The sequence below is a fragment of the Lissotriton vulgaris genome, chromosome 2_1 (assembly GCF_964263255.1).
Source record: "Lissotriton vulgaris chromosome 2_1, aLisVul1.2, whole genome shotgun sequence".
Classification (NCBI taxonomy): Eukaryota; Metazoa; Chordata; class Amphibia; order Caudata; family Salamandridae; genus Lissotriton; species Lissotriton vulgaris.
Genome location: NC_141687.1, coordinates 907,211,200 through 907,238,462, shown reverse-complemented (window position 1 = coordinate 907,238,462; position 27,263 = coordinate 907,211,200). Strand labels below are relative to the sequence as shown.

The 27,263-nt window shown below is 44.0% G+C and overlaps 1 protein-coding gene across 3 annotated transcripts in view; it reads right to left on the bottom strand.

Moving 5' to 3' along the window:
* The window catches only part of INPP5B (inositol polyphosphate-5-phosphatase B), a 783,203-nt gene that overhangs the window by 261,992 nt on the left and 493,948 nt on the right, over positions 1-27,263 (bottom strand). For all 3 annotated transcript variants that reach the window (XM_086956440.1, XM_086956441.1, XM_086956442.1), the window contains 2 exons: positions 26,305-26,419; positions 5,936-6,052 (listed from right to left, as the gene is read on the bottom strand). In XM_086956440.1, the coding sequence (XP_086812566.1) occupies positions 5,936-6,052; positions 26,305-26,419 (232 nt within the window). The remainder of the gene's footprint in view (positions 1-5,935; positions 6,053-26,304; positions 26,420-27,263) is intronic.

The window sequence follows — 27,263 nt, the reverse complement described above, 5'->3', positions numbered from 1 at the left end:
AGGTTGGTATGGCCGTAGGCTGGCAAAGGAGGCACCAGACCGGAGCCACCTAGCAGGGGGAGGGCCGCACCGACCGGCCGCGAAGGAAGCGTCGAGCTGTCTCACGGTGCGCTGAAAGTTATGAATAAATTATTTGAAGTTGTGAAAAGCACTCAACATTAACGACGGCCTACAAACCAAGATTATAAACGATACCAGCAGAAAACATGCAAATTAAGCTTACATAAACTCCAAGCAACCCCCCAAACCAAGAGGTAAAACGGAAGGCACTTAACTCGGCTGCGAGCAGCGAAAGAAGAGGACTATAAGTTTTGACTGAAGAGCTATGTAAAAGTATACGGGTTCCTGATATCTCTATGTCATGAACTGTCTGCTCATTGGTTCACACTGTTGTGATTTTTCTTCTCCTATTCCCCAGGGATCATGGAAATAGTAGTTTTAAGATGTTGTTAAAATGGCTGCTGTGAAAAATAAAGCAAATAGAGTATGCATAATCCTAGCCTCCGGTCCTGACATAGAATCAGAAATCATATTTAATATGTACAATGCGATATCAAACTTGAACAACCCAAAATCACTATCTATGTTCAACAGAGAGAATTTCAATGTTCAAGAATCAGAATCAATGTAACTTTGCTTCTTTCCTCTTGTGACCACCTCATTACCATTTCTTTCACAGGTGCCCTTCTGGTGTCAACAGCTAAAAGTACTATAAATCACAACGTATGCATGCTAGGGGACTTCAACATGTGGTTTAAAAAAAACTAACTACGCCATACTTCATACCTACTCTCCAACACTGAAGCAATTAGGCCACAGACCTTATTTTGTATTTGCTCCCTTAACCTTTCTTCTGTCACTAGCAACAGCCTTCTTGCATAGTGATCACCATGTCATCCATTTCGCACTGATCATTAGCACAAGAACCATTCCATACAGTCTAATACAACAATAGCTCTCAGAAGGCAGAAGAAATTGGAGGTACACTGCTTACAATACTTCAATCTCTACCTCCCCACAGTTGGGAACAGAAAGACATTGCAGGAGTAAATTGAACCTAGAAGATAAAAAGCACCTCCAAAGAAAATACGAAATCTATACATCTTCCATCCAAAAAACCCAAGAGGTTACAACACCACAGAAGCTACATGCACAACCAGAGAACATCAGTTGTCAATGAATTCCTTAGTTCCACCAACATTCTAATATAGCCTATCATAGTAGGATATACCGGCCATTAAACGCCAGCTTTGTAATAAGCCTGAGCTGAATACAAGGACAAATAACAAATGGTGGGCCTTTATTGATCATTATAGACTGCAAAGAGGAGCTATAGGAACAGTTCATTCAATGAAGGCGGAAAGTCCTAATTTTAAAAAAGCAGTCTCCTGGTAGTCGCAGGGGGTTTACAACCACTCGCACCTCCAGAGCTTGGGTGCATTTCACAGTTCAAGCTGTGGTAGCATTCGGCACTTGATTTGCCTTGATTTCTACCAAACTGTTTTTCTTTGTTTGGAAGGGGGAGAGTGGCAAAAGCGGAGGAGAATTCTCCCTTGTTGAGAGACATGAGAGAGGGCGAGTCAGAAGGTGCATAATAGGACATTGGAAAGCTGAAACCAGCAGACCTATACCAGTGTTTATAGCCTATGTCTTCATTGTCTTTAAGGGAACTCTAAATTTTTCAGTGCGTTAATAAAAGATAACACTCTAAGGAACTCTGTGAAACCCTAGCAAACCACTACATGCAGAAGAAATCAAACTTCTAAGCAAACATCCATTCAAAACCAATCAAATCCTTCCCAAAACTCAGTATTTCAATCTGAGCTGCCTTAAGCACTCAGCTAATTCTGTGCTCTTTGAACCATTTTACACAAAGAAATCTCAAACCTAATAATAGACACAAACTTGGCTGGTTCTATAATGGATCCTTGCCCCACCAATGTTTTCCATTTAGTCCTACTTGAGTCTTCTGCTGCCTTGTACGCAGAAGACATCAGCGCTTCCCTGTGGTGAATTCCCAAATGACCAGAAAACAACATATATTAAACCTATTATAAAGAAACAAGATTGCTCAGCTACTTACAAAGCAATTTAGGCAAACTCATTGAAAAGGAAGCTGAAACTGTACAGTCTGACAAAATGGATTCAGACAAGGGAAAAAGTACTGAATCAGGACCGATCTTCATCTGGAACAACTTTAAGAACTCTGTCATCAACAACGGGGTTGTTGCTCCACTATGACCTGAATTGTCACCAGCTTCTGACACAGGCGATCACTAGCAGTAGTACAGAAACTAAATGACTTTGGGATACAGGGACAATAATCAACTAGATAAAATCCTTCCTCAAAACTGGCCCAAATGTTCTAACTATCTCTATTCTACGCTGTACTATAAATCAGCCTATTTAGTAACCCTCAATGCTCAACTATTATACATTTACGCTTCAATAACAACCAATGCTGATGACAATCCGATCATCCTCAAACTCAAAAATCTCACGAAGCTAAAAATTTCCAGACTCTATGAGTGGCTATTGACTGTGAAACAAGGAATGTGAAACACTGGATACTTGCAACTTTGTGCATTCCCTCTGGACAGCCACAACACACAAAGGATAGGTGTCTCTGAGTACTCACCTACATACATATGAATTCTGATAGCCTTGCCTGGGCAGGATGGAAGAGACGGGCTAACACCTCACTCGAATAGGTTGTGTCCTGTCCCCACACAAAGCACTGATTACCCCCACAAATAGCCTGGCAGACAGGACTAGGTTCAAAGGGATACTTGTGCACTTCGCTGCTTTGAAGGCCCCCCACATCAAAAGCACTTTTGGGTATAAATATTGGGTCTCTGCCCCCTCAAATAAGACACTGCTGTATCTTGAACTAAAACTCTGTCACAAAAACTGCTGTGCTGCTTAAAGGACTCATCTTTGGACTGCAGACTTGGAAGGCATGCTTTTATCTAGCTTTGCCCTGCGGCTAGCTGCTTCTGGACTCTGCTGAAGGAGAGCAGGACTCTGCTTTCCCTCCAAGTCATCTCCTGCCTTCTGTTGCTTGAGACTCAGGGATATCAAAGCATATATCCCTGCTCCTGTGCCTGGCTCACTGGAAGTGGCCCTAATACTTGCAACACAGATTTTGATACATCTGCGATCTATGCGTAACAGAACCGCCACATCGACCTTGCAGGAGTAAAATTGGCGAATCGTAACGGAAACAGTGCTTTGCATCCAGAGATCGACACATCGTACACGCATCGTCGCGGCTGCAGCTTGGTGAGAGTGATGCACCCCCTACACTGAGTAGCAGAATCTGGTACATCACTAAACGTTACTCAACTCCTGCACCTGTCTTCAGAACTAACTCATCACCTTCACTGCATGGAGACTATCAACGCATCCTGTTGCCTGCGACCAGGAAAGGTACTTTGTTTACCGAGGCCTGCGTGGGTCCTGTAGCCAGCCTGCACTTCTACGAGGACGGCCCAAACTTTCCCTTTTCCCCGGTCAAGCGCGACCTAAAGTAACCTTTTAAACATTACTTGCTTCTAAGCGCTTTATTGCACTTATTCCTTTAAAATTCAATATCTCAACTTCTATACATTGGATTCCTGTCATTTTGGTCTTATTTTGTTCAGAATATATTTGTGGTGCATTCGTTGTGCTGTGTCAGTGTGTGTGTGTGTGTGTGTATTGCACAAATACTTTCAAATTGCCTCTTTAGATAAGCCTGACTGCTCTGTGCCAAGCTACTAGAGGGTGAGCACAGGTTATCTTTTAGCGTGTATCTAGCTTACCCTGACTAGAGTTGTGGTTCCTTGCCTGGCCTGGGTGCATACCTCAGCCAACCATGAATCCCATTTCTAACAATGGATTACAGAGAATCATCTCAAACAGAACTCCTCGAAAAAAACGGAAATTCTCACCTATGCACTCTGGCACAACTATAACCCCATATAATCTTGACCAAAGAAAATGGGACAGCCACCTACTACCTGGACCTAAGCTTGGAGTCATTAAATACTCCACTCTCTCCTTGTCAATCCCAAGAAAATAAAGCTATTAGAAGCTCATTTTACACACTGAGACTCCTATGGCGTGTTTATCCATGTTTAGGGCACTTACATAGGATATAGGGATCTCTGTTAATAATTCAATCAGAAATGGATTAAGCAAACAGACTCTACATTCAACTTGCATCAAAATATATCAGTAAATGATAGAGACTACAGATCACTACAGCTAAACAAATTATTAACTTACAAATGTTTAAAGCAAAACACTAGTTACCTGCAGGTACAAAAAAGATATTTCAAACCCCTCTGCATCACACATCAGGCAGTGTTTGAGCTGAATCCGAGAATCATACAATCAAAACTCAGACAATATAACCAAAAGTAAAACCTCAGATCCAGAATGGATCGCTGTTAATAATTGCCACTAAAAACCCATGTAGGAGGTAGCTGCTTCTCCATACAGACAGGCAAACTAATGCATAAAGCGCGAAAGAAAATCAGACCTATGTAAAGTCACTTGAAGTTCAGAAGAGCTATCAAGTCCTGGATTTTTTCGTAACTAAGACTTGCAATTCAGAACAGCCATCAACTGTTGGCTTTTTCCATAACCAGGGCTAAAGAGGTCCAAGACCACAACTCTGACTGGCTTGTACATGCTGCTTGCAATTCAATCCTCACACTTCTTTGCTTTTTGCTACATGCCAGTGTGCCAAGTTTGGAACACACTGTCGGGGAACTGCGCTTGACAATGTTCAACACCTACAGATTACACTTTTATCAACAGCCTTCTCAGATACATGCACTTCAGAATCACAACCAGTGATCTGCACAGCACTTTGGGATCGCAACAGTGCTATAGAAATGCTGCAGTACAGTACAACACAATCTGATACAGTTTTCTGAAAGCCTGGCTGCGATTGACTTAGTTTTTTTGTTAGGTTTTTACACTAACCGTACACACAACCAAATCCAATCCATGGCTCACTCCAGATCATTTGAAATGATATCTTGTTCATGAAAATGGACTTATGAACATCACCAAGCTATTGGAAGGAGCCCTGCCTCTCTGCTTGGGGCACTAGACACTAGAACCACCTTTATGTACAGAGAAGTAACTTTGGCATGGATGCCGGTTCTCATCAAACCTCCACAATAGGAATGTTCAATATTGGTCCAGAAGCGACAGAGCTACACTATATTTACAGGATAATCACACACTATATTAATGAATTCAATTTGTATTCTTTAAATGGGATTTTATCTTACATGAATAATCTGAAAACTTGTCATGGGACTTGTTGACCTCCCTGCACCACACAATCATCAGCATAATGTTGCAACAAATGTAAGATCCTTATTATCTTGTAATTGGATATCCTGCAAATGTCCTAGTTTTGAGCACATATGTATCCACTGCTTCACACCAGATGCAAAAAGATAGTCTCTTCAAGTAGGCACAAGCCCCCAAAATCTAGGGCCACTGGAGAACCACTTTCCCATCGTCAGATTTCATTGACCAAAATATGAAACTGTGACTTGTAGTCATCCTCCGCATTAGTTTCAAACCCGTATTTCCTAAACTCTACTTTAGAACGTAGAATGTGATTGGCACTCTCTGCTACGCCATTTTGTACTAAACGCAACAGGCAATGCTGGCTGTGTTTTTGCTAAAGAACGCATAAGTTAAGGTATTCATACACATGAACTAAATGCAGTGAACAATTTTTTCCTCAAACAAAATAAATATCTAGTTAAAATATTTTTTATTCTACGGCAGTCATGTCAAGTCACAAATCAAATGAGCAGACAATATTTTTGATTCAGTAATCAACATCCCTATATTTCCACAAACCAAAAACTAAATGTTATGACTAAATAGGACAGTCATAGTCTCAAAACCAATAATGTCTTACCATCCTTCCCATTATTCCTGTACCAACTGTTTCTGCTTCTACTTCTGAAATATGCTCTGCAAGCTCCTTCCTCACATAGAACAAGAGCATGATCCCCACCAGGCGAATAAGCTTTATCTAAGACATAAATGAAAGAAACAATTCATGTTAATGGAATTGTGACCTGAAGAACATGCACAGTAAGACAATACCCCTGCAGTACCCAAAGGAACAAGAGCAAAAAGAACAAATGATGGCCAGGATGCTTAACAAATAACACATTCACCCCAGTCACAGATCTGATATTAATCCGTCGTTTTGTTGTTCAGCATTCCACCAATGTATTGTTTGCATGTAGCCAATGGACAGCAACAACAAGAAGATATTTCGGTGGAAAGGGCTCACTCTAGGGTATGCAATGTTGTGCCGCAGGGCATATTTCATCTCGTGGATTAAGCCACTAATGAGGGAAGGATCAGTTACTTACCTGTAATCCTAGTTCTCTTCCAGGGGTAGCCTCATCAAAGTCATAAGCATTAGAATATTCCCGCCCATGCGCGAGACCCCGGAAACACTATATTATATGTGCCCCAGATATATATATATCCATATATATATATATATATACATATATATATATTATATATATATATATATATAAATAAGCAATTGCAGCCTACTAAACACCAGAGCTGAATCATGCTGTAAAGAATTTCCACCATATATGAATAATATGCATTAGAAACATGAGAAACAACAACAAAGTTTGTTTTAGAACTTTTAATGCTCAGAAAGCAGTAGAAATTCTTATAAAACACTGAAAGCATAGGAAGCTCCCAGGCTGCATTGCAAATACACAGTCTAAAAAGACTGAAAAGCTAACCTGTAGCTACATGCAATAAACTGACACCGTGCCTTTAAGGCACTCCTAACCCCCAGCTCCCCATCATGCCTCAGTGGTGACAGTTAGGTCAGTTGTTCTTTGCGGAGACTGAACAACCATGAAACAAAGAGGTTAACAATATCTCCAACTTAAAATAGTCCTTTGCCCGGGGAGGCAGGAGGGTTGCTTATGACTTTGATGAGGATACCCCTGGTAGAGAACTAGGATTACAGGTAAGTAACTAATCCTTCTCTTCCAGGGGATCCTCATCAATAGTCATAAGCATTAGAATAGAATAGCGAGCCTCACCTCATCTCCCTGTGGGCAAAGGAGAACCCAGAAAACGTGATCAGGAAGCTTAGAAAAACCCAAGCTAGGATAGAGGAAAAACCGCTATCCGAAAAGATTTCTCAATGAGGCCTGGCCTACTTGAGCATCAGCCCTGGAATCAGATTCTAGGCAGTAGTGCCTCGTTAAAGTATGAACTGATTTCCAGGTTGTGGCCTTGCAAATTTCTGACCTAGGGACATCATGTAAGAAAGCAACAGTGGCCGCTTTCCCCCTGGTGGAATGTGCCTTGGGAGGTAAAGGTAAGGGCCTTTTCGCCAGCTGGTAAGCTAAGGTAATTCATGAAACAATCCATCTCGAAATGGATCTCTTAGCGGCTGGGAAGCCTGTTCTCATGGCGCCATAATTAACAAACAATTGATCTGTCTTCCTTATTTCCTTGGTACTTTGTAAGTAGAACTTAAGCACCCTCTTAAAGTCTAAAGAATGAAGCGACCGTTCAGCTGGGGTCGCTGAATCAGGGAAGAAAGATGGCAGAGAATTGGACTGATTGATGTGAAAATCAGACACCACCTTAGGGAGAAAAGAAGGATGCGCCCTTAAGACTACCCTGTTATGGTGGAACACAGTGTAAGGCTCATTGGTACACAATGCCTGGATCTCGCTTACTCTGCGCGCTGATGTAATTGCTACCAGAAAAGCGGCCTTCCAAGACAAATGCTGCAGGGAAGCTCAGCGGATTGGCTCAAAAGGAGGGCCCATCAACTTTGATAACACCAGGTTTAACTCCCACAGAGAAGAAGGGTTTCGAACAGGGCGATACACTTTCTTTAACCTCTGTAAGAAGTCCTTGACCACCTGCATCTGGAAAAAGGAGGGCTGACTAGGCGACTTCCTGTACGCCATAATGGCAGAAAAATGCACCCTGAGAGAAGCATACTTAAGACCAGATCTAGCTAGATACAGAAGGTAAGGGAGAATGACATCCTCCTGCCCCTTCATAGGATCAAAGTGATGTTCTCTACAAAAAAGAAAAACCTCTTCCACTTAAACGCGTATGACGTTCTTGTGGAGGGTCTTTTTGCTTCTTTTAAAATATGCATACAATCAGGAGGCAGATTTAAATGCCCATATTGCAGGACCTCAGGAGCCATGCTGTCAAGTTCAGTGAGGGAAGGTCGGGATGAAGAATCCTCCCTCCCATCTTGGTCAGCAGGTCCGGCCTGCAAGGTAGTCTCCTGTGTGGAAGTACCGACAGATGTAGAAGGTACGGGTACCACCACTGCCGTGGCAAGTCTGGAGCTATCAGAATCATGGTCATGCTGGATCTGAGTAGCTTGGACACCACCTTCGGGATCATGGGCAGAGGAGGAAAGGCGTAGGCAAATGTCCCTGACCAGTCCATCAAAAGAGACTTTCCCCCTTGTCCCTGGTCGGTGGAATCTGGACATGAAGGCGTGGCATTTTGTGTTTTCGTCGTCCGCGAATAGATCTATTTCCAGACGACTCCAACGATGGAAAAGGTCTGCCACCACCTCGTCGTGTGGAAATTACAAAAAACAATTTGATGGACAGAATGTAGATCAATGTCTTACATTCACCCCAGTACAAGGATCTGGGCCTAAATCCATCGTTTTTTGCACTCCACACCACCCTGGGTTAGATAATGGCTTTATGCAAATCAGCTCTGACCCTGTGCCCCATGGGAACAGTCCAGTCCGAACTACAACAGCCATATCTTTCCCAGACCGAAATCAAGCATCCGAGGACCGGACCGGTTTCGAGGTAACACCTCTCATCAGCCCGGCTAGCTTGACTCCAGTGGTGTGGAGGCTCTGGGACCCACGTCTGAGCTACCCCAGTACACTCAGGGAGAAAATTACAAAAAACAATTTGATGGACAGAATGTAGATCAATGTCTTACATTCACCCCAGTACAAGGATCTGGGCCTAAATCCATCGTTTTTTGCACTCCACACCACCCTGGGTTAGATAATGGCTTTATGCAAATCAGCTCTGACCCTGTGCCCCATGGGAACAGTCCAGTCCGAACTACAACAGCCATATCTTTCCCAGACCGGAATCAAGCATCCGAGGACCGGACCGGTTTCGAGGTAACACCTCTCATCAGCCCGGCTAGCTTGACTCCAGTGGTGTGGAGGCTCTGGGACCCACGTCTGAGCTACCCCAGTACACTCAGGGAGAAAATTACAAAAAACAATTTGATGGACAGAATGTAGATCAATGTCTTACATTCACCCCAGTACAAGGATCTGGGCCTAAATCCATCGTTTTTTGCACTCCACACCACCCTGGGTTAGATAATGGCTTTATGCAAATCAGCTCTGACCCTGTGCCCCATGGGAACAGTCCAGTCCGAACTACAACAGCCATATCTTTCCCAGACCGGAATCAAGCATCCGAAGACCGGACCGGTTTCGAGGTAACACCTCTCATCAGCCCGGCTAGCTTGACTCCAGTGGTGTGGAGGCTCTGGGACCCACGTCTGAGCTACCCCAGTACACTCAGGGAGAAAATTACAAAAAACAATTTGATGGACAGAATGTAGATCAATGTCTTACATTCACCCCAGTACAAGGATCAGGGCCTAAATCCATCGTTTTTTGCACTCCACACCACCCTGGGTTAGATAATGGCTTTATGCAAATCAGCTCTGACCCTGTGCCCCATGGGAACAGTCTAGTCCGAACTACAACAGCCATATCTTTCCCAGACCGGAATCAAGCATCCGAGGACCGGACCGGTTTCGAGGTAACACCTCTCATCAGCCCGGCTAGCTTGACTCCAGTGGTGTGGAGGCTCTGGGACCCACGTCTGAGCTACCCCAGTACACTCAGGGAGAAAATTACAAAAAACAATTTGATGGACAGAATGTAGATCAATGTCTTACATTCACCCCAGTACAAGGATCTGGGCCTAAATCCATCGTTTTTTGCACTCCACACCACCCTGGGTTAGATAATGGCTTTATGCAAATCAGCTCTGACCCTGTGCTCGGATGCTTGATTCCGTTCTGGGAAGGACATGGCTTTTGTAGTTCGGACTGGACTGTTCCCATGGGGCAACAGGGTCAGAGCTGATTTGCATATCGCCATTGTCTAACCCGGGGTGGTGTGGAGTGCAAAAAAACGATGTGACGTGGGTCCCAGGCACTCCACACCACTTGGAGTCAAGCTAGCCGGGCTGATGAGAGGTGTTACCTCGAAACCGGTCCGGTCCTCGGATGCTTGATTCCGTTCTGGGAAGGACATGGCTTTTGTAGTTCGGACTGGACTGTTCCCATGGGGCAACAGGGTCAGAGCTGATTTGCATATCGCCATTGTCTAACCCGGGGTGGTGTGGAGTGCAAAAAAACGATGGAATTGGGCCCAGATCTTTTGACTGGGGGAATGTGTGACATTGATCCACATTCGGTCCATCACTTGTTGTTTTTGCAATTGCCGCCCTAAGTGCGCTGGGGATGCCCAGACGTGGGTCCCAGGCACTCCACACCACTTGGAGTCAAGCTAGCCGGGCTGATGAGAGGTGTTACCTCGAAACCGGTCCGGTCCTCGGATGCTTGATTCCGTTCTGGGAAGGACATGGCTTTTGTAGTTCGGACTGGACTGTTCCCATGGGGCAACAGGGTCAGAGCTGATTTGCATATCGCCATTGTCTAACCCGGGGTGGTGTGGAGTGCAAAAAAACGATGGATTTGGGCCCAGATCTTTTGACTGGGGGAATGTGTGACATTGATCCACATTCGGTCCATCACTTGTTGTTTTTGCAATTACCACCTCGTCGTGTAGCACCCAGTCTGGCTGATCTTCGAATTGCCTGCTGAGTGCGTCTGCCTTGACATTTAGCTCTCCTGGAAGATGCACCGCCACCACCGAGAGGTTTCGGGCGAGCAGCCAGTGCCAGATCGCTTGTGACTCCAGGGAGAGAGGAGACAACCGAGTTCCACCCTGCTTGTTCAGGTAGAACATGGTCGTTGTGTTGTCGGTCTGGACGAGGACTGAATCGGACTTGATTGCAGGCAGGAAAGCTTTCAGAGCCAGATGGACTGCTCATAGCTCCAGCATGTTGATGTGGTAGGTCTGTTCTTCTGCCGACCACCGTCCCTGAATCTGAAGGCACCCCATGTGTGCCCCCCAGCCTTGCAGAGATGCGTCTGTCACCACCGATTGCACTGGTAGTGGCTGGTGAAAAGGGACTCCCACCATCAGATTCCGCAGCTGAGTCCACTATGAGAGGGAGGATCTTGCCGCCTGGGAGAGAGAGATCTGATCCTCCCAGCGACCTGTCGACTGATCCCACTGGTCCTCCAGAGTCTTCTGCAAATGACGCATCCTCAGCCTGGCGTTGGGAATGAGAAAGATGCAGGACGCCATGGATCCTAGCAGGGAAGCCACCTGCCGGACTGTCGGATTCTGCACCTGGAGAAGAAGCCTGCATCTCTGTCTCATGGAAGACAGTCTCTCCTCCGAAGGATACGCTCTTCTCACACTTGTGTCCAGAACGGAGCTGAGGTAGTGGATGGATTGGGTGGGCTGCTGCACTGACTTGTCCATGTTGACATGCAGCCCGAGGTCGTGCAGCTGCTGCAGACAGAACTCAAAGTCGTGACTCACTTGCAGTGGGGATGGAACTTTTAGCAGCCAGTCGTCTAAGTATGGATAGACGAAGAGACCTTTTCTGTGAAGAAAAGCTGCCACCACTGCCATGCATTTGGTGTAGACTTGCGGAGGCGACTTCAGTCCAAAGGGCAGGTCCTTGTACTGATAATGTTTGTGGCCGACCACAAACCGCAGGTACTTCCGATTACGTTTTGCGATGGAAATGTGGCAGTACGCATCTTGGAGGTCCACCGAACACATCCAATCCCCTACTTGCAGATGTGGACATATTTGGTGAAGGGCCAACATGCGAAACTTCTCCTTCACAATGACCTTGTTCAGAAGTCGAAGGTCCAGAATTGGTCGAAACTTTTCGTCCTGATCTTTTTTTGGGACAAGAAAGTATCTGGAGTAAACTTATTTTCCTCTTTGAGAAGGGTGGAACCTCCTCTGTCGCCTGCTTTTGGAGAAGAGCTCTCACCTCTTTTCGAAGCAGTTTTAATTGAGGAGGACGAGACTTTTTTGGTGGTATGTCCTTCGGAAGCGCACAGAAACGTAGTGCATATCCATTGCATAGTATATTCAGCACCCAGCAATCTCCTGTGATGCTGGCCCACTCTGCTAGATGTTGAGAAGCACTTCCTCCCAATGGAGTGGGCAACGTCGGCGGAGGAAGCCACTGCTCATGACTTCCCGCCTCTCGTCGTGTTGGAGGACTGCTGTTGGTGACCACCTCTACCTCTGTTGGACTTTCCTCCTCAAAACTGGGTCTTCCCCTGGTTCTTGTTTTGGGACCACTGAGGGGTTTGAACCCTCTGTTGAGGCCCCTTGGGCTGGTTGGATTTGTAGTGGCGCTTAAACTCCTTCTTCTTCTTCTCCAACCCAACCGCCTTGATCGTGTCCAGCTCGGTTTTCATCCTATTCATCTCTTCGTCAGCGTGAGTGCAGAAGAGAGAAGAGCCAGAGAACGGGAGGTTCATGATTCTTTGCTGACCATCTGGCTTCAGTCCTGTTAATCGTAACCAGGACGATCTCCTGGCGCATATTTCATGCGCGTAAGAGTGCTCTGATAGCACTGCGCCATCTGCCACTGTGCTTATCACTTGGTTAGCCACCAAAGATCCCTCTGTGACTATCTCAGCGAAATCCTTTTGGTCTTCCTTTGGGAGCTAGGTTTTGAAACGCTCCAAAGAGTCCCAGAGAGCTCTGTCATACCAGCCCAGCAATGAAGCCACACTGGAAACTTTAAGGGAGGTAGCAGCAGAAATGCAGGCCCTGCAACCCCACGAGTCTTGGGACCTGCTTTTTTTGTCTGGTGGAATAGAAGAAGTGGCTGAAACAGCTTGCATCTTTTTCGCTGCCGCCACAATGACAGAGTCTGCAGGCGGATCCGTCTTGACGAAGACCGGATCCGAGGTAGCTGGCTTGTATTTTTTCAAGAGACGAGCCGGCACCGCCTTAATGGTTGCTGGAATGAAAAAAGTGTCCATGACAGGGTCAAGGATTCCAGGAACCATTGGCAGTAAAGGTCGAGATGCTGTCTTCTGATGGAGAGTCTCGAAAATCACTGTTGTCGTGACTTGCGGGACAGACATCTCAATATTGAGCTTCTGCGCACCTCTCTGCAGAACCTCATGGTAGATGGAAATGTCGTCTATGGGAGAGACCCTGGAAATCGGGCTGTCCGATAGTGTGGGGGAGTAATCCCTCCTGGAGGATCGGGTGGAGGAAGTCGAGGAAGTAGATGGTGTTCTCCTACTTCTTCGGTGTGCACTACTCCTTTCTCTCGATCTCACAGTGCGTTCCTCGCGTCTCGGGGAACATGACCTGTCGTACCTTCTCTCCTGAGACCTCTCATGCCTGTGTCTAGGAGGGCTCGCTCTGTCCGCTTCGTCCACCAGTCTCTGAAGAGGAGACCTATGTGCAGAACTGGCATACTCCTGCATCCACCTTACGGCTCCAGAGTCCTGCCAATGAGTTACAGGCAGATACCATCTTGGGGACAACTGAACTGCAGCAGGAGCCTCCTTTGGTTTTGAAGGAGACTTGCGGACGCGGGTAGCAGGTTCCGGAGTGGGCGACCTTGAAGAAGCCCTCCTGGAAGAATGAGAGGACGAATGGCGTGAGGCTGACTCCGTCACCAGGACCACCGATCCATCCCAGACCTCACCGAAGCCTGTCTCGACGTCGAAATGCTCCAGATGCCGATCTAGGCTCCTGCCGTCTTGTCGACGTCAAACGCTGTCTCGACGGCGACCGGTGCCGATGAGAAGCAGGTGAGTGCTGTCTTGACGTCGAACGGCAATGAGAAGCCGACGACAGAGGACGTCTCTCACTCGACGCCGAGTGTCTTCTAGATGACGGCGGCGCTGTATCCGGTCTCGACGTCGAAGGTCTTCAAGACGAGGGCGGAGGGGTTCTCGACTTCGACGACGCACCTTTTCTCGACGGCGAGCCCGCTGTCGAGGGTCTTTTCTTCGATAAATGACCTATTTGAAGATCTTCTTTCAGGGCCGAGCCCGCCGCTGAAGCTGAAGGACACGAGGAATTACTTTTAGAAGATGATTTAGCCCTCTTGAAGCCCTTCCTGACTGGAGATATTCCTCTAGACTTCTCTCCCAGTCCATAAATGCGAATTCTTTCCCTGTCCTTCAAAGTTCTTCTGGACAGGTTCTGGCAGTGAGAGCAGGCCTTCGGGACATGATCTTCAGGGAGACAGAGAATATAGACTTCATGAGAGTCTGTTTTGGCCTTCTTTTTACCACAAGAAGGGCAAGAGTCAAAAAGAGATGGCATTTTAAAGTGTTAAAAATGCCCAAACCTGTCAAAAAAAGACAGCCTCCTACTTCTACTGATGAAAAACGTCAAAGTAAGGAATAAAAGTTGTCAAAAGTGAAAAAGATTTTCTGAAGAAATCAGAAAAGAGTGGAGCTGTGTTGCCTGGATCCTTCCTGAAGGAGCCGGAAAGAACAACTGACCTAACTGTCACCCCTGAGGCATGATGGGAAGTTGGGGGTCAGGAGTGCCTCAAAGGCACGTGTCAGTTTATTGCATGCAGCTACAGGTTAGCTTTTCAGTCTTTTTAGACTGTGTGTTTGCAATGCAGCCTGGGAGCTTCCTATGCTTTCAGTGTTTTATAAGAATTTCTACTGCTTTCTGAGCATTAAAACAGTTCTAAAACAAACTTTGTTGTTGTTTCTCATGTTTCTAATGCATATTATTCATGTATGGTGGAAATTCTTTACAGCATGATTCAGCTCTGGTGTTTAGTAGGCTGCAATTGCTTATATATATATATATATATATATATATATATGGGGCACATATAATATAGTGTTTCCGGGGTCCCGCGCATAGGTGGGAATATTCTAATGCTTATGACTATTGATGAGGATCTATATACAACAAGAGAGGAAGGGAATGGCGGCTACTCTCCCACCCCTTATTTTAATATCTATTCCCAACAAAAGAGCGCCAGTCAGACACAGGTGAAAACCTATATCTACTTAAACAAAAGGTGAAATCTACCTACACGTGAGTGGTCATAAATGATGTGGGAGGGAATGAAAAATTATTTATTTTCTAAAAGAACCCTCACTCACCATAGAGGTGACATGCTTCATCATGGGGTTCAGTCACAGGGGGGGCCGACTATCCCCACCTGTGTGCTACCACGCCTGCAAGTGCAGCGGAGCTGGTGTGTGTGAAGGAAGTGATCAGTGCAAAGGTGTGTTGTAAAAGATCACAACTCTGCCTCAAAAAACTTTATTAGGGGCCAGTTGTTCACATTAAAAACTGTGAAGTCACTGGACTTTTTAATTTTCATCCAGGGCCTTAAAAAGTGAATTGGTCAACATGTTTCTGCTGGTAGTGCTATAGTCAGCTCAGCATTCTTCAGGACCAGATTATAAAAAAGAACAAATCCTACGGGGGTCCAGACACGCTAAGGCCTGCCCACACCGTTAGGAAATAGCAAAAGAGAAGATCAAATATTATTACTCTCCTCAGAATAACTCACGGTTTTACCCGTCCATAGGACTCCTGCTAATCGTCAGGTGGAGTTTCTACGAATAAACAGATATTTCAATTCTTTTAACATACATCCCTCATGGAATATATGACCATTATTAAACATATACATTTTATTTTGTATTTTAAATTGTCCTCTTATTTAATAGCCAGACATTTCGGGTTTGTGACCTTTACTTTTTTTTAAAAAAAACATAATACTCATAAGGAATCAGAATTTAATTTCCTTACATCTACTGGTTTGGAAATTTTCGGTTCCAGCAGGATTCATACAATCATTTAGTAAAAAGTTCATATTATCAGCATAACATTTTCAGAGTATAGGTCTCAAGATCCATTAATAGAGGTTTTGTGGCCATCAGAAGTATAGAATTTAAAGTTTAGCCGTTTATAGGGATAACATTGCACTTACATTGCTTCATGGTGCAAAACGCTTCATGGGCTCACAGGGTAGGGCACTTTTTCACTCTCAGTCATACCTGTTTAAACCCAAAATGCGAGCCGTTCAATTGTAAGGTATATTTAAAACAGCCATCTGAGTTTAGCGTTTCTAATTTAAAATTAGAGGTTAAGACCCTACTCAGGGTCGACTCTGCTTGATGTCGCATTACTCACTTGCTGCTGGGAGGCTCGCCGCATTCACACCTACTCGGTTCTGCCCTGGGGCCCGGATCATGTTTTCTCAGCGTTCCAGGTCCGTTATTTATGCTTCCGTGTTTTGGACGCCTGACGTAATACGTCATGAGCGTCAAAGGAACACGTGACAATCGGGGATTAGTCAGGCGAAATTATGCACTCTATCGATGTTTGACATCCTGAAGTCGATTTTAAGCTCCAGTTTAACTGATCTTTGTCCCTTAGCTGTTGAATCTCGGCACCGTGGGACTTCTTGTACATATTCCCAAGTTGATCCTTGGAGAAACTCACTTTCTTTCATTTTTAAGAACTAATGAAAGATTAGTTTCTATAATTCAAAATGAACAACATTAACTCACTACAAGGTCCTAACCTCTGATTAAGTGCTCTATATGCCTATGTACCGCCCGGTTTACGTCTTTATTCCAACTCTAGTGGTGACAACCCCGTGATTGGCCGAAGGTTATCGGTCTAGCATTGACTGAAAACAAACCGGAAGCGTAAACATATGAATAACCGGAAGCTTATTCACGCTAGTCACTAAGGATAAACCTGAAGCGTATACATAATAGTAACCAGAAGTATGTTCACGCTAGCAATTTATCAAATTAAGCCAATCATACCCCGATTTTAAACATAAACGAGGTATTAGAATGTTGCCCCTCAGAAATAACATATTAACTGAGAAAAACACGTTTGAGTATGAGTTAAACGCACTCGAACACTAATCCCCGATTGTCACGTGTTCTTTTGACGCTCATGACGTATTACATCAGGCGTCCAAAACACGGAAGCATAAATAACGGACCTGGAACGCTGAAAAAACATGATCCGGGCCCCAGGGCAGAACCGAGTAGGTGTGAATGCGGCGAGCCTCCCAGCAGCAAGTGAGTAATGCAACATCAAGCAGAGTCGACCCCGAGTAGGGTCTTAACCTCTAATTTTAAATTAGAAACGCTAAACTCAGATGGCTGTTTTAAATATACCTTACAATTGAACGGCTCACATTTTGGGTTTACACAGGTATGACTGAGAGTGAAAAAGTGCCCTACCCTGTGAGCCCATGAAGCGTTTTGCACCATGAATCAATGTAAGTGCAATGTTATCCCTATAAAAGGCTAAACTTTAAATTCTATACTTCTGATGGCCACAAAACCTCTATTAATGGATCTTGAGACCTATACTCTGAAAATGTTATGCTGATAATATGAACTTTTTACTAAATGATTGTATGAATCCTGCTGGAACCGAAAATTTCCAAACCAGTAGATGTAAGGAAATTAAATTCTGATTCCTTATGAGTATTATGTTTTAAAAAAAAAAAAAGTAAAGGTCACAAACCCGAATTGTCTGGCTATTAACTAAGAGGACAATTTAAAATACAAAATAAAATGTATATGTTTAATAATGGTCATATATTCCATGAGGGATGTATGTTAAAAGAATTGAAATATCTGTTTATTCGCAGAAACTCCACCTGACGATTAGCAGGAGTCCTATGGACGGGTAAAACCGTGAGTTATTCTGAGGAGAGTAATAATATTTGATCTTCTCTTTTGCTATTTCCTAACGGTGTGGGCAGGCCTTAGCGTGTCTGGACCCACGTAGGATTTGTTCTTTTTTATAATCTGGTCCTGAAGAATGCTGAGCTGACTATAGCACTACCAGCAGAAACATGTTGACCAATTCACTTTTTAAGGCCCTGGATGAAAATTAAAAAGTCCAGTGACTTCACAGTTTTTAATGTGAACAACTGGCCCCTAATAAAGTTTTTTGAGGCAGAGTTGTGATCTTTTACAACACACCTTTGCACTGATCACTTCCTTCACACACACCAGCTCCGCTGCACTTGCAGACGTGGTAGCACACAGGTGGGGATAGTCGGCCCCCCCTGTGACTGAACCCCATGATGAAGCATGTCACCTCTAGGGTGAGTGAGGGTTCTTTTAGAAAATAAATAATTTTTCATTCCCTCCCACATCATTTATGACCACTCACGTGTAGGTAGATTTCACCTTTTGTTTAAGTAGATATAGGTTTTCACCTGTGTCTGACTGGCGCTCTTTTGTTGGTAATAGATATTGATGAGGATCCCCTGGAAGAGAACTGTGGGCAACAGTGGGCACCTCAATTCTGGATCGGTGTCTGCAGTGATATTGTTGTGTACTGTAAGTACCAGGCCAGCTTTTTTGCCTTTCAACGTGCAGTGAACAGTTTCTAACATTGCAGCCCTTGCGATTTTGGATTTTCCTCTTGGACTGCAACCATGTTTAAAGAGGCCTAAAGTCAAAGGAGGGGTGATATTACTTTATCGAGATCCGGAACTTTAGCAACCACCTGATAGCACACTAGAGTCAAAGATTCCTCTATCAATTCCTGGGTATTTCCTAGTCAAGGGGATTAAGGAGAACATATTTTTTGAAGAACATTAACAGCAAACTATTTCTCACTCAGTGTTCAGAATAATATATTTCATCAGTGTTCAAGTGGACATGTTTCAAGAAAAAACGCTCAGCCATCCGTACCTCCAGCTCGTAGCAGCACTACACCACACAGGCACCCTTCCGGGCTAGTGCAAACTAACTGCTGGATAGCCCTAAGGGCGGGAAATATTGGCCTTTGATGAGCAGGGATAGTCGAAACAACCATGCCGTGTTCGTATTGTGTTCTATAAAATATGCGGATGTCTAAATTACTGCCCCGTTTCCCCATCAATCACCCCTTGTCCTCACAGCAGTGTCTGCACTTAGAAAGTGCTTGTGATGAATATCTTCAGCAACACAGTAGAGGAGTCAACAAATGTCTGATGCGGTAGCATGCAGGGGGATTACACTTGACACATTATTGTTGCTGCCTTTTAAATCAGTCTCTACCATAATGTAGTGGTAGGAGCAGGGTGCGGGGTGCAGGGAGGTGGGGAAGTCTGCCAGTTAATCTTCAGTATATACCTCCACCTACTGGCGAAAATAAAGCTTTGTGCTATATAATTATGGACAAGACACCAAACTGTTGTCGGATATGAAAACACTGTAGGATGAATCATGCACCGCATTTATCAAACAATTAAACACTCACATTGCCTATAATAAATGAATACTTAATGGTTCAAGCCAGAGGTCTACAGGTGCAGACTCTGCCGCCTGGCCTTTAGAGATCAGGAGTTCCAAGTCGTTCGGTGCCACTCCGCACGTGTACAACCAGCTAAAAGAAATACGGATAGTCATGGATGTAGATCCCCTTTAAACTAGCCAGTTACAAACTATGACTGAGACTCTCCTTCCATCAACTATGCCTTCGGAGAGTGGCCTTCCTTCATGACGCTCAGTCGGTCCTAGCACTAGTCCAAATGTTTCAAACTCTGTTTATCTCTCTTTGGGCCAGATGTACGACCCTACCAATTTGCGAGTCGCAAACTGGAATGTACAAAAGTGTCTCAGACACTATTTGCGATACTTAATGGGGTCGCAAATTGCATGCCTCATTAATATTCATGAGGAGGGTGCAATTTGCGACCCCATTAGGAATGGCTAGCACTCCCAGGGATGGTGGCCTGCTGGGGTCAGCAGACCACTTTGGCTGCTTTTTAAATAAAGCAGAATTCTTTTTTTTAATCATCCCGTTTTCCTGTTAGGAAAACGGGATGCATTTAAAAAAGACAAATGAAGCATTTCTGTTTCATTTTTTAAAGGCGGGCAGTGGTCCCTGGGGCCACTGCCTGCTCTTAAAAAATAGTCTTGCATCCATTCACAAAGAGGAAGGGGTCCCCTGCCCGTTTGCAAGTGGCTTAAGGTGGTAAACTGCGAGTGTTTTGAGGTTGCAAAACAAAGGTACATTCCATTGTGACTATTTTGCGAGTCATTGACTTGCAAAATAGTGGTTGTACAAGTCAGGACCCATTTTTGTGGTCGCAAACGGGCGGATTGCCTGTTTACGACCGCAAAAAACGGTTGGACATCTGGCCCTTTGTTTGACCTACATATTGCACTCGCAAAATGCTGCTGCTCCTGGGGCATTTCATGTAAGATAAGACTGAGAGGGCACATTTCCCCTGATCTGGCATGGCTTCAGGGGCCTGATGGCCGCTACGTTCTTCTGGACTGCGCATACAGTATTCCAAATTGTAATCTTACAATCCTCTTAGTCAACTGCACTCCTGAAGTTACAATACATATTAGACTGCTGCAGAAACACTGTCTCTTCAGCGGTGCCCTGAAAAGGTTTGCATTCACCAAAAGTTCTAAATGAAACCAGAGCAATTTCATGTTGATATAAATGAGTTCAACTAATGTACTCAAGCGCAAAGATTCCACAATTGGTGGTTGATGCACTGTACATGTCTAACATGACATCACGCACAACACAGCATACGAAAGGCTGACAGTAGAGTACCAAGATGTAAATTAATTTTGTGAATGTAGGGTTTTTAGTCTCGCGTTCATTTTTACAAACAGGTTCCTATCGAGTCTTCTTGTTGTTGTTTTCTTACGGTTGAATTTCGTTCGTTAGGAAGCAGGCTAAAGTCACTGCTTTGCACCACGTACACGCAATGTTTCCTTTTATGCTGTTCTCATTCCTTACCTTGTGAAAAAGAAAGGAACCCACACTTCAATACGTTTTGCACCGTTCGGTTTTGGATGAAAAGATAAACAAAGCTTAATATGTTTATCAAGGCGATTATTTGCGCCGTTTTTATTCATCAATTTTGTTGAAAAAAGCTTTGCATGTACAGAGAAATCCCACTGTCATTTACGTAATAGCCAACAAAGTTGTGATAGCTAATCTTTAACAACACAAAACATAAATTTACAGACATAAACAATATGAAAGCATATAACTAGTGAGAAAAAAGTTATTTGTTTGCAACAAAGTGAAAATGTATCAAAAGGGGAGGGAAAGATGTCAAGGTATTTTTTCAATAACATCAATAAACGCAATTAAGCAAACATATTTCCATCAAAAAGCAATTATTGCCCAAGGAGCAGCCTTTGAATGAATCTGCATGAAAACAAAATAACCTCTCGGAAACAATGTTTTTAAGGCTATAGATTCCTAAGTATTTTGTTCGTATTTCCAAACTTAGGACGTAATCCTGTTCGCCTACGCGTTTCGAGTTTGCAGGGTTTCTTCACAAACTCTCTTCAGGGCCAAATTAATTCTTTCCCCTGTTCCTTAACCTATTAGTGAAAACACAAGCAATTGTGGACACTCATTATAAGTTGCTCGCCTGAGCCCACTCATACCTTCTCATATGTACAACTTTAAAAAGAAACGTACCTCAGGGGACTTGAGGTAAGTTCGGTTCATCCAGAGTGCTAAAACGGGATTTTTCGAGTCTGTGCGCTTTCTAAAAGACACAAGGTGTTGTGTCAGGGGCTGCTCTGTTTGAAACTATTATCCAGCTCATTGTAAAGGTAGAAATGGCCAATCGTTTCCTACCTGGATATGTGACTGGGAGGGAATCAAGTGGACGCTGCAATTTTGTTTTTGGAGGTGGGCATGTGGCCGTTTCCAAATCTTCTTTGTTCAGGGAGGGTCCTGGGGCGGGCCGGTTCCCTTTTACTATTCCGTGAATGTATCTGCAGAAAAAAGAGGAGCAACGAGCGCCAAATGTTTAGAAACGCACTCGTTCGCTAGTCTATGGGTTGCGCGGCTTGTGGGGAACCGGGCGCTTACATAGTCTGGGGGAAGCGCGCGCGTAGGTGCTTTGCCAGTTTATTCATTTCAGGACAGCGTGGTGGCATTTGTAGGTTTTACACCGCGCGGGGCAATGGTTAGTTAGTTAATGGGTAAATCGCAGCCTGATTCCCCCGTTTTGCAGTCAAGTGACAGCACGTACCTGCTGGTGTGTCAACGTGTTCCACTTCCTCATTCCATCAGTTAGAGTGAATGGCATACAGTTCCAACAGTCTCTCTGAGAGGCTCACTGTTATATGGCCAATCACAGAAGGGCTATTTTGAAAGCCACCACTGATGCATTGTGGGACCTGAAGTCAAATTGGATATAAGTCTATTTCAAAGTCTGGAAATTTCACTTATTGAATTTAGGCCCGTGTTGATGGTATCAAAGCGGAGTATCAGGTACGCCTCTTTGCGCAAAAGTGCCTGCTCTACATTAGGCGATCTATGTTGTGGATCTAATCCAGACAGGACCGTCCATTTGAAATCTGTTTCTCTATGGCTGGCAGCTAGAAAATGCTCCACCATTGGGGCATTCTGTACTTTTTTCTTTAGTCTCGAGCGGTGTTGTGTTATCCTGACATTTACCTGTTGGCATGTTTTACCTATGTACAATTTATTGCACGCACACAAAATCCCGTAGATGACATTTTTACTCTTACAGTTTGTATGCAAGCTGTGTCTCCATTTGATGCCATTGTGGCAAAATTCATCTCCTTCTACAACATTATTGCAGGCCACACAAGTACCACATTTATGGTGGCCTGTAATGGGTTTGAGGTTCCATTTGGATATGAGATCACTCTTTGGTTTTTGTATGTAGCTGTCAGCTCTAATGATCTGTTGGCCGACGCTCGGATTTTTCCTCATTGCAAAAATCGGCTTTTGTAAAGGGAATTCCATTCCCTCCAGCAAGTGCCAATTGCGCAAAATGATTTGGCGAAACTTATTAGTGTGAGCCCCATAGGTAGTCACACAGACCAGTTTCTCCAATTCCTTCTTGTTCTTTATTTTAAGCAAATCTTCTCTAGGAGTGAAGCGTGCTCTTTTTTTGGAGTGCTTCAGGAGTTTCTGGGGATAGCCCCTTTTGTTTAGTTCTTGGCAGAAGGTGTCTGCGTGTGCATCGAACTCTTCGAGTTCAGAGCAATTGCGCCTGATTCTCAATAGTTGGCCATAAGGGAGGTTCTGTTTTAAACACTGTGGATGGGCACTCTTATAGTGTAAGATAGTATTTTTATCTGTTGCCTTCTTAAACAAAGTGGTGGTGAACTTATTTCCCTGAATGCAGACTGCCACATCAAGAAACGTCATTTTTTGATTACTGAAGTTGATAGAAAATTTGATGTCAGGGTGTCTCGAGTTTAGCCATTCATGGAAGGCTATGAGCTCCGTCTGGCTCCCCTGCCACAGGAGCCAGACATCGTCAATATACCTCAACCACTGTCTGATGTTTGTACTGTAGGGGTTGTCTTTGTAAATTAACTTTTCTTCGTATTGGGACATATACAACACGGCCATTTCTGGTGCGTATGGACATCCCATAGCTGTGCCTTTGACTTGGACGAAAAAATCGTTCTCAAATTTAAAATAGTTGCTTTTCAGTGTAATGCGGGCCAGAGCTAGAATAAAGGCAGTTGGGACTCTGTGGGGTCATGTCCTGGAGTTTATTGATGAAGTCAATGGTATCTCTCAAATACGATTTGACTTCAGGCAAGAAAGGCTTCAAGAAGAAATCAATATACTTTGAAGCAGGCTCTAGGGCTGAGTCACAACCGGAGACAATTGGTTGTTGTGCTGTTTTTATGAATCTTTGGTAGAAAGTAAAGGACAGGTGTCCAAATCGTATTTGAGAGATACCATTGACTTCATCAATAAACTCCAGGACATGACTTTTGACTCTGAAACACAACTGATGGTAACGTTGGACGTCACCTCACTTTATACTCAAATTCCCCAAGATGAGGCCCTTGAGGTGATGGAATTTTATTTAGAACAACGTGTAAGACCCCACAGAGTCCCAACTGCCTTCTGAAGCACTCCAAAAAAAGAGCACGCTTCACTCCTAGAGAAGATTTGCTTAAAATAAAGAACAAGAAGGAATTGGAAAAACTGGTCTGTGTGACTACCTATGGGGCTCACACTAATAAGTTTCGCTAAATCATTTTGCGCAATTGGCACTTGCTGGAGGGAATGGAATTCCCTTTACAAAAGCCGATTTTTGCAATGAGGAAAAATCCGAGCGTCGGCCAACAGATCATTAGAGCTGACAGCTACATACAAAAACCAAAGAGTGATCTCATATCCAAATGGAACCTCAAACCCATTACAGGCCACCATAAATGTGGTACTTGTGTGGCCTGCAATAATGTTGTAGAAGGAGATGAATTTTGCCACAATGGCATCAAATGGAGACACAGCTTGCATACAAATTGTAAGAGTAAAAATGTCATCTACGGGATTTTGTGTGCGTGCAATAAATTGTACATAGGTAAAACATGCCAACAGGTTAATGTCAGGATAACACAACACCGCTCGAGACTAAAGAAAAAAGTGCAGAATGCCCCAATGGTGGAGCATTTTCTAGCTGCCAGCCATAGAGAAACAGATTTCAAATGGACGGTCCTGTCTGGATTAGATCCACAACATAGATCGCCTAATGTAGAGCAGGCACTTTTGCGCAAAGAGGCGTACCTGATACTCCGCTTTGATACCATCAACACGGGCCTAAATTCAATAAGTGAAATTTCCAGACTTTGAAATAGACTTATATCCAATTTGACTTCAGGTCCCACAATGCATCAGTGGTGGCTTTCAAAATAGCCCTTCTGTGATTGGCCATATAACAGTGAGCCTCTCAGAGAGACGGTTGGAACTGTATGCCATTCACTCTAACTGATGGAATGAGGAAGTGGAACACGTTGACACACTAGCAGGTACGTGCTGTCACTTGACTGCAAAACGGGGGAATCAGGCTGCGATTTACCCATTAACTAACTAACCATTGCCCCGCGCGGTGTAAAACCTACAAATGCCACCACGCTGTCCTGAAATGAATAAACTGGCAAAGCACCTACGCGCGTGCTTCCCCCAGACTATGTAAGCGCCCGGTTCCCCACAAGCCGCGCAACCCATAGACTAGCGAACGAGTGCGTTTCGAAACATTTGGCGCTCGTTGCTCCTCTTTTTTCTGCAGATACATTCACGGAATAGTAAAAGGGAACCGGCCCGCCCCAGGACCCTCCCTGAACAAAGAAGATTTGGAAACGGCCACATGCCCACCTCCAAAAACAAAATTGCAGCGTCCACTTGATTCCCTCCCAGTCACATATCCAGGTAGGAAACGATTGGCCATTTCTACCTTTACAATGAGCTGGATAATAGTTTCAAACAGAGCAGCCCCTGACACAACACCTTGTGTCTTTTAGAAAGCGCACAGACTCGAAAAATCCAGTTTTAGCACTCTGGATGAACCGAACTTACCTCAAGTCCCCTGAGGTACGTTTCTTTTTAAAGTTGTACATATGAGAAGGTATGAGTGGGCTCAGGCGAGCAACTTATAATGAGTGTCCACAATTGCTTGTGTTTTCACTAATAGGTTAAGGAACAGGGGAAAGAATTCATTTGGCCCTGAAGAGAGTTTGTGAAGAAACCCTGCAAACTCGAAACGCGTAGGCGAACAGGATTACGTCCTAAGTTTGGAAATACGAACAAAATACTTAGGAATCTATAGCCTTAAAAACATTGTTTCCGAGAGGTTATTTTGTTTTCATGCAGATTCATTCAAAGGCTGCTCCTTGGGCAATAATTGCTTTTTGATGGAAATATGTTTGCTTAATTGCGTTTATTGATGTTATTGAAAAAATACCTTGACATCTTTCCCTCCCCTTTTGATACATTTTCACTTTGTTGCAAACAAATAACTTTTTTCTCACTAGTTATATGCTTTCATATTGTTTATGTCTGTAAATTTATGTTTTGTGTTGTTAAAGATTAGCTATCACAACTTTGTTGGCTATTACGTAAATGACAGTGGGATTTCTCTGTACATGCAAAGCTTTTTTCAACAAAATTGATGAATAAAAACGGTGCAAATAATCGCCTTGATAAACATATTAAGCTTTGTTTATCTTTTCATCCAAAACCGAACGGTGCAAAACGTATTGAAGTGTGGGTTCCTTTCTTTTTCACAAAGTATTTGGGCCCTTACCCCACTTCTGTCCGCATGGGCCAAACTCCTTTTTGTCAGACTCATTCCTTACCTTGGCATAACTGGCGCTAGGGTGCAGGCTCTCAGTCACAGCTTTGAACCACTCTTCCTCCTTTGGCGTGTCATTGAAAAGAAATGCTTCTTTACTAAGATCAAGTTCTTGGAAGCTGGAAAATGCAACAGTAGAAAAACATTATCATGTACTGATTTTTTTAATGTATTACATTCACTTCTTATAATGCCATCATACAGTGATACTCTCATGTTTTTGGGTATAAGATTTACCTTCTCAAATTTTTCATCCGAAAACCTTCGTTCAGAAAAATCATAATAGCTATGTGCCCCTACAAAACATAATTTAATGTTTATCCATGTTTGTATCGCATATGAGTTTGTTTTTTCCAGGTTTTCTTTGACGTTTGCTAAGCTCTATGTCATAACATGGGTGATAGCGAGTTATTTCCCCATAAACCAAACTGGTTTCAGTCTTGCTGTACTTACAAAGTACGCAAGTATCACCCAAGACACAAACGTGGCGCTTTAACTGTTGAATTTAAGGTATGTGGCTCAGAGGGGAGCCATCACACACTAAACAGCGAAGTCAACATCACAACAATACATCTCTCCAATTCTAAAATTGTATTGGTTTGATGTACTTTCTATTCACGCAAGAGATGGTGCTTGCATTCAGCTAAACTACAGTAATCATATCAAAGGCATACGTCAAATATCATAGGATTATTCAAATTAGGAGTGTCAGGAAAGTGCATTTTTTGTGTGGTCCTTGTTTTCGTTGAGTGATTTTCTAGCATATTTGGACTCCTGAGCACTGGGAGGCTGCTAAACCCCTCCCAGTGCATGTTCCCTACCCCTTAACACATGTCAACTAATTGGCTACCTGCAACTGGCAAATTTGGAAGTTAGGTAAATCTGCATTGGATGGCACAGAACTGCATAGCTGGCACAGTGTGCCCTGGACCATCGGACTGAGAGATTTTAACCCCTCCCACG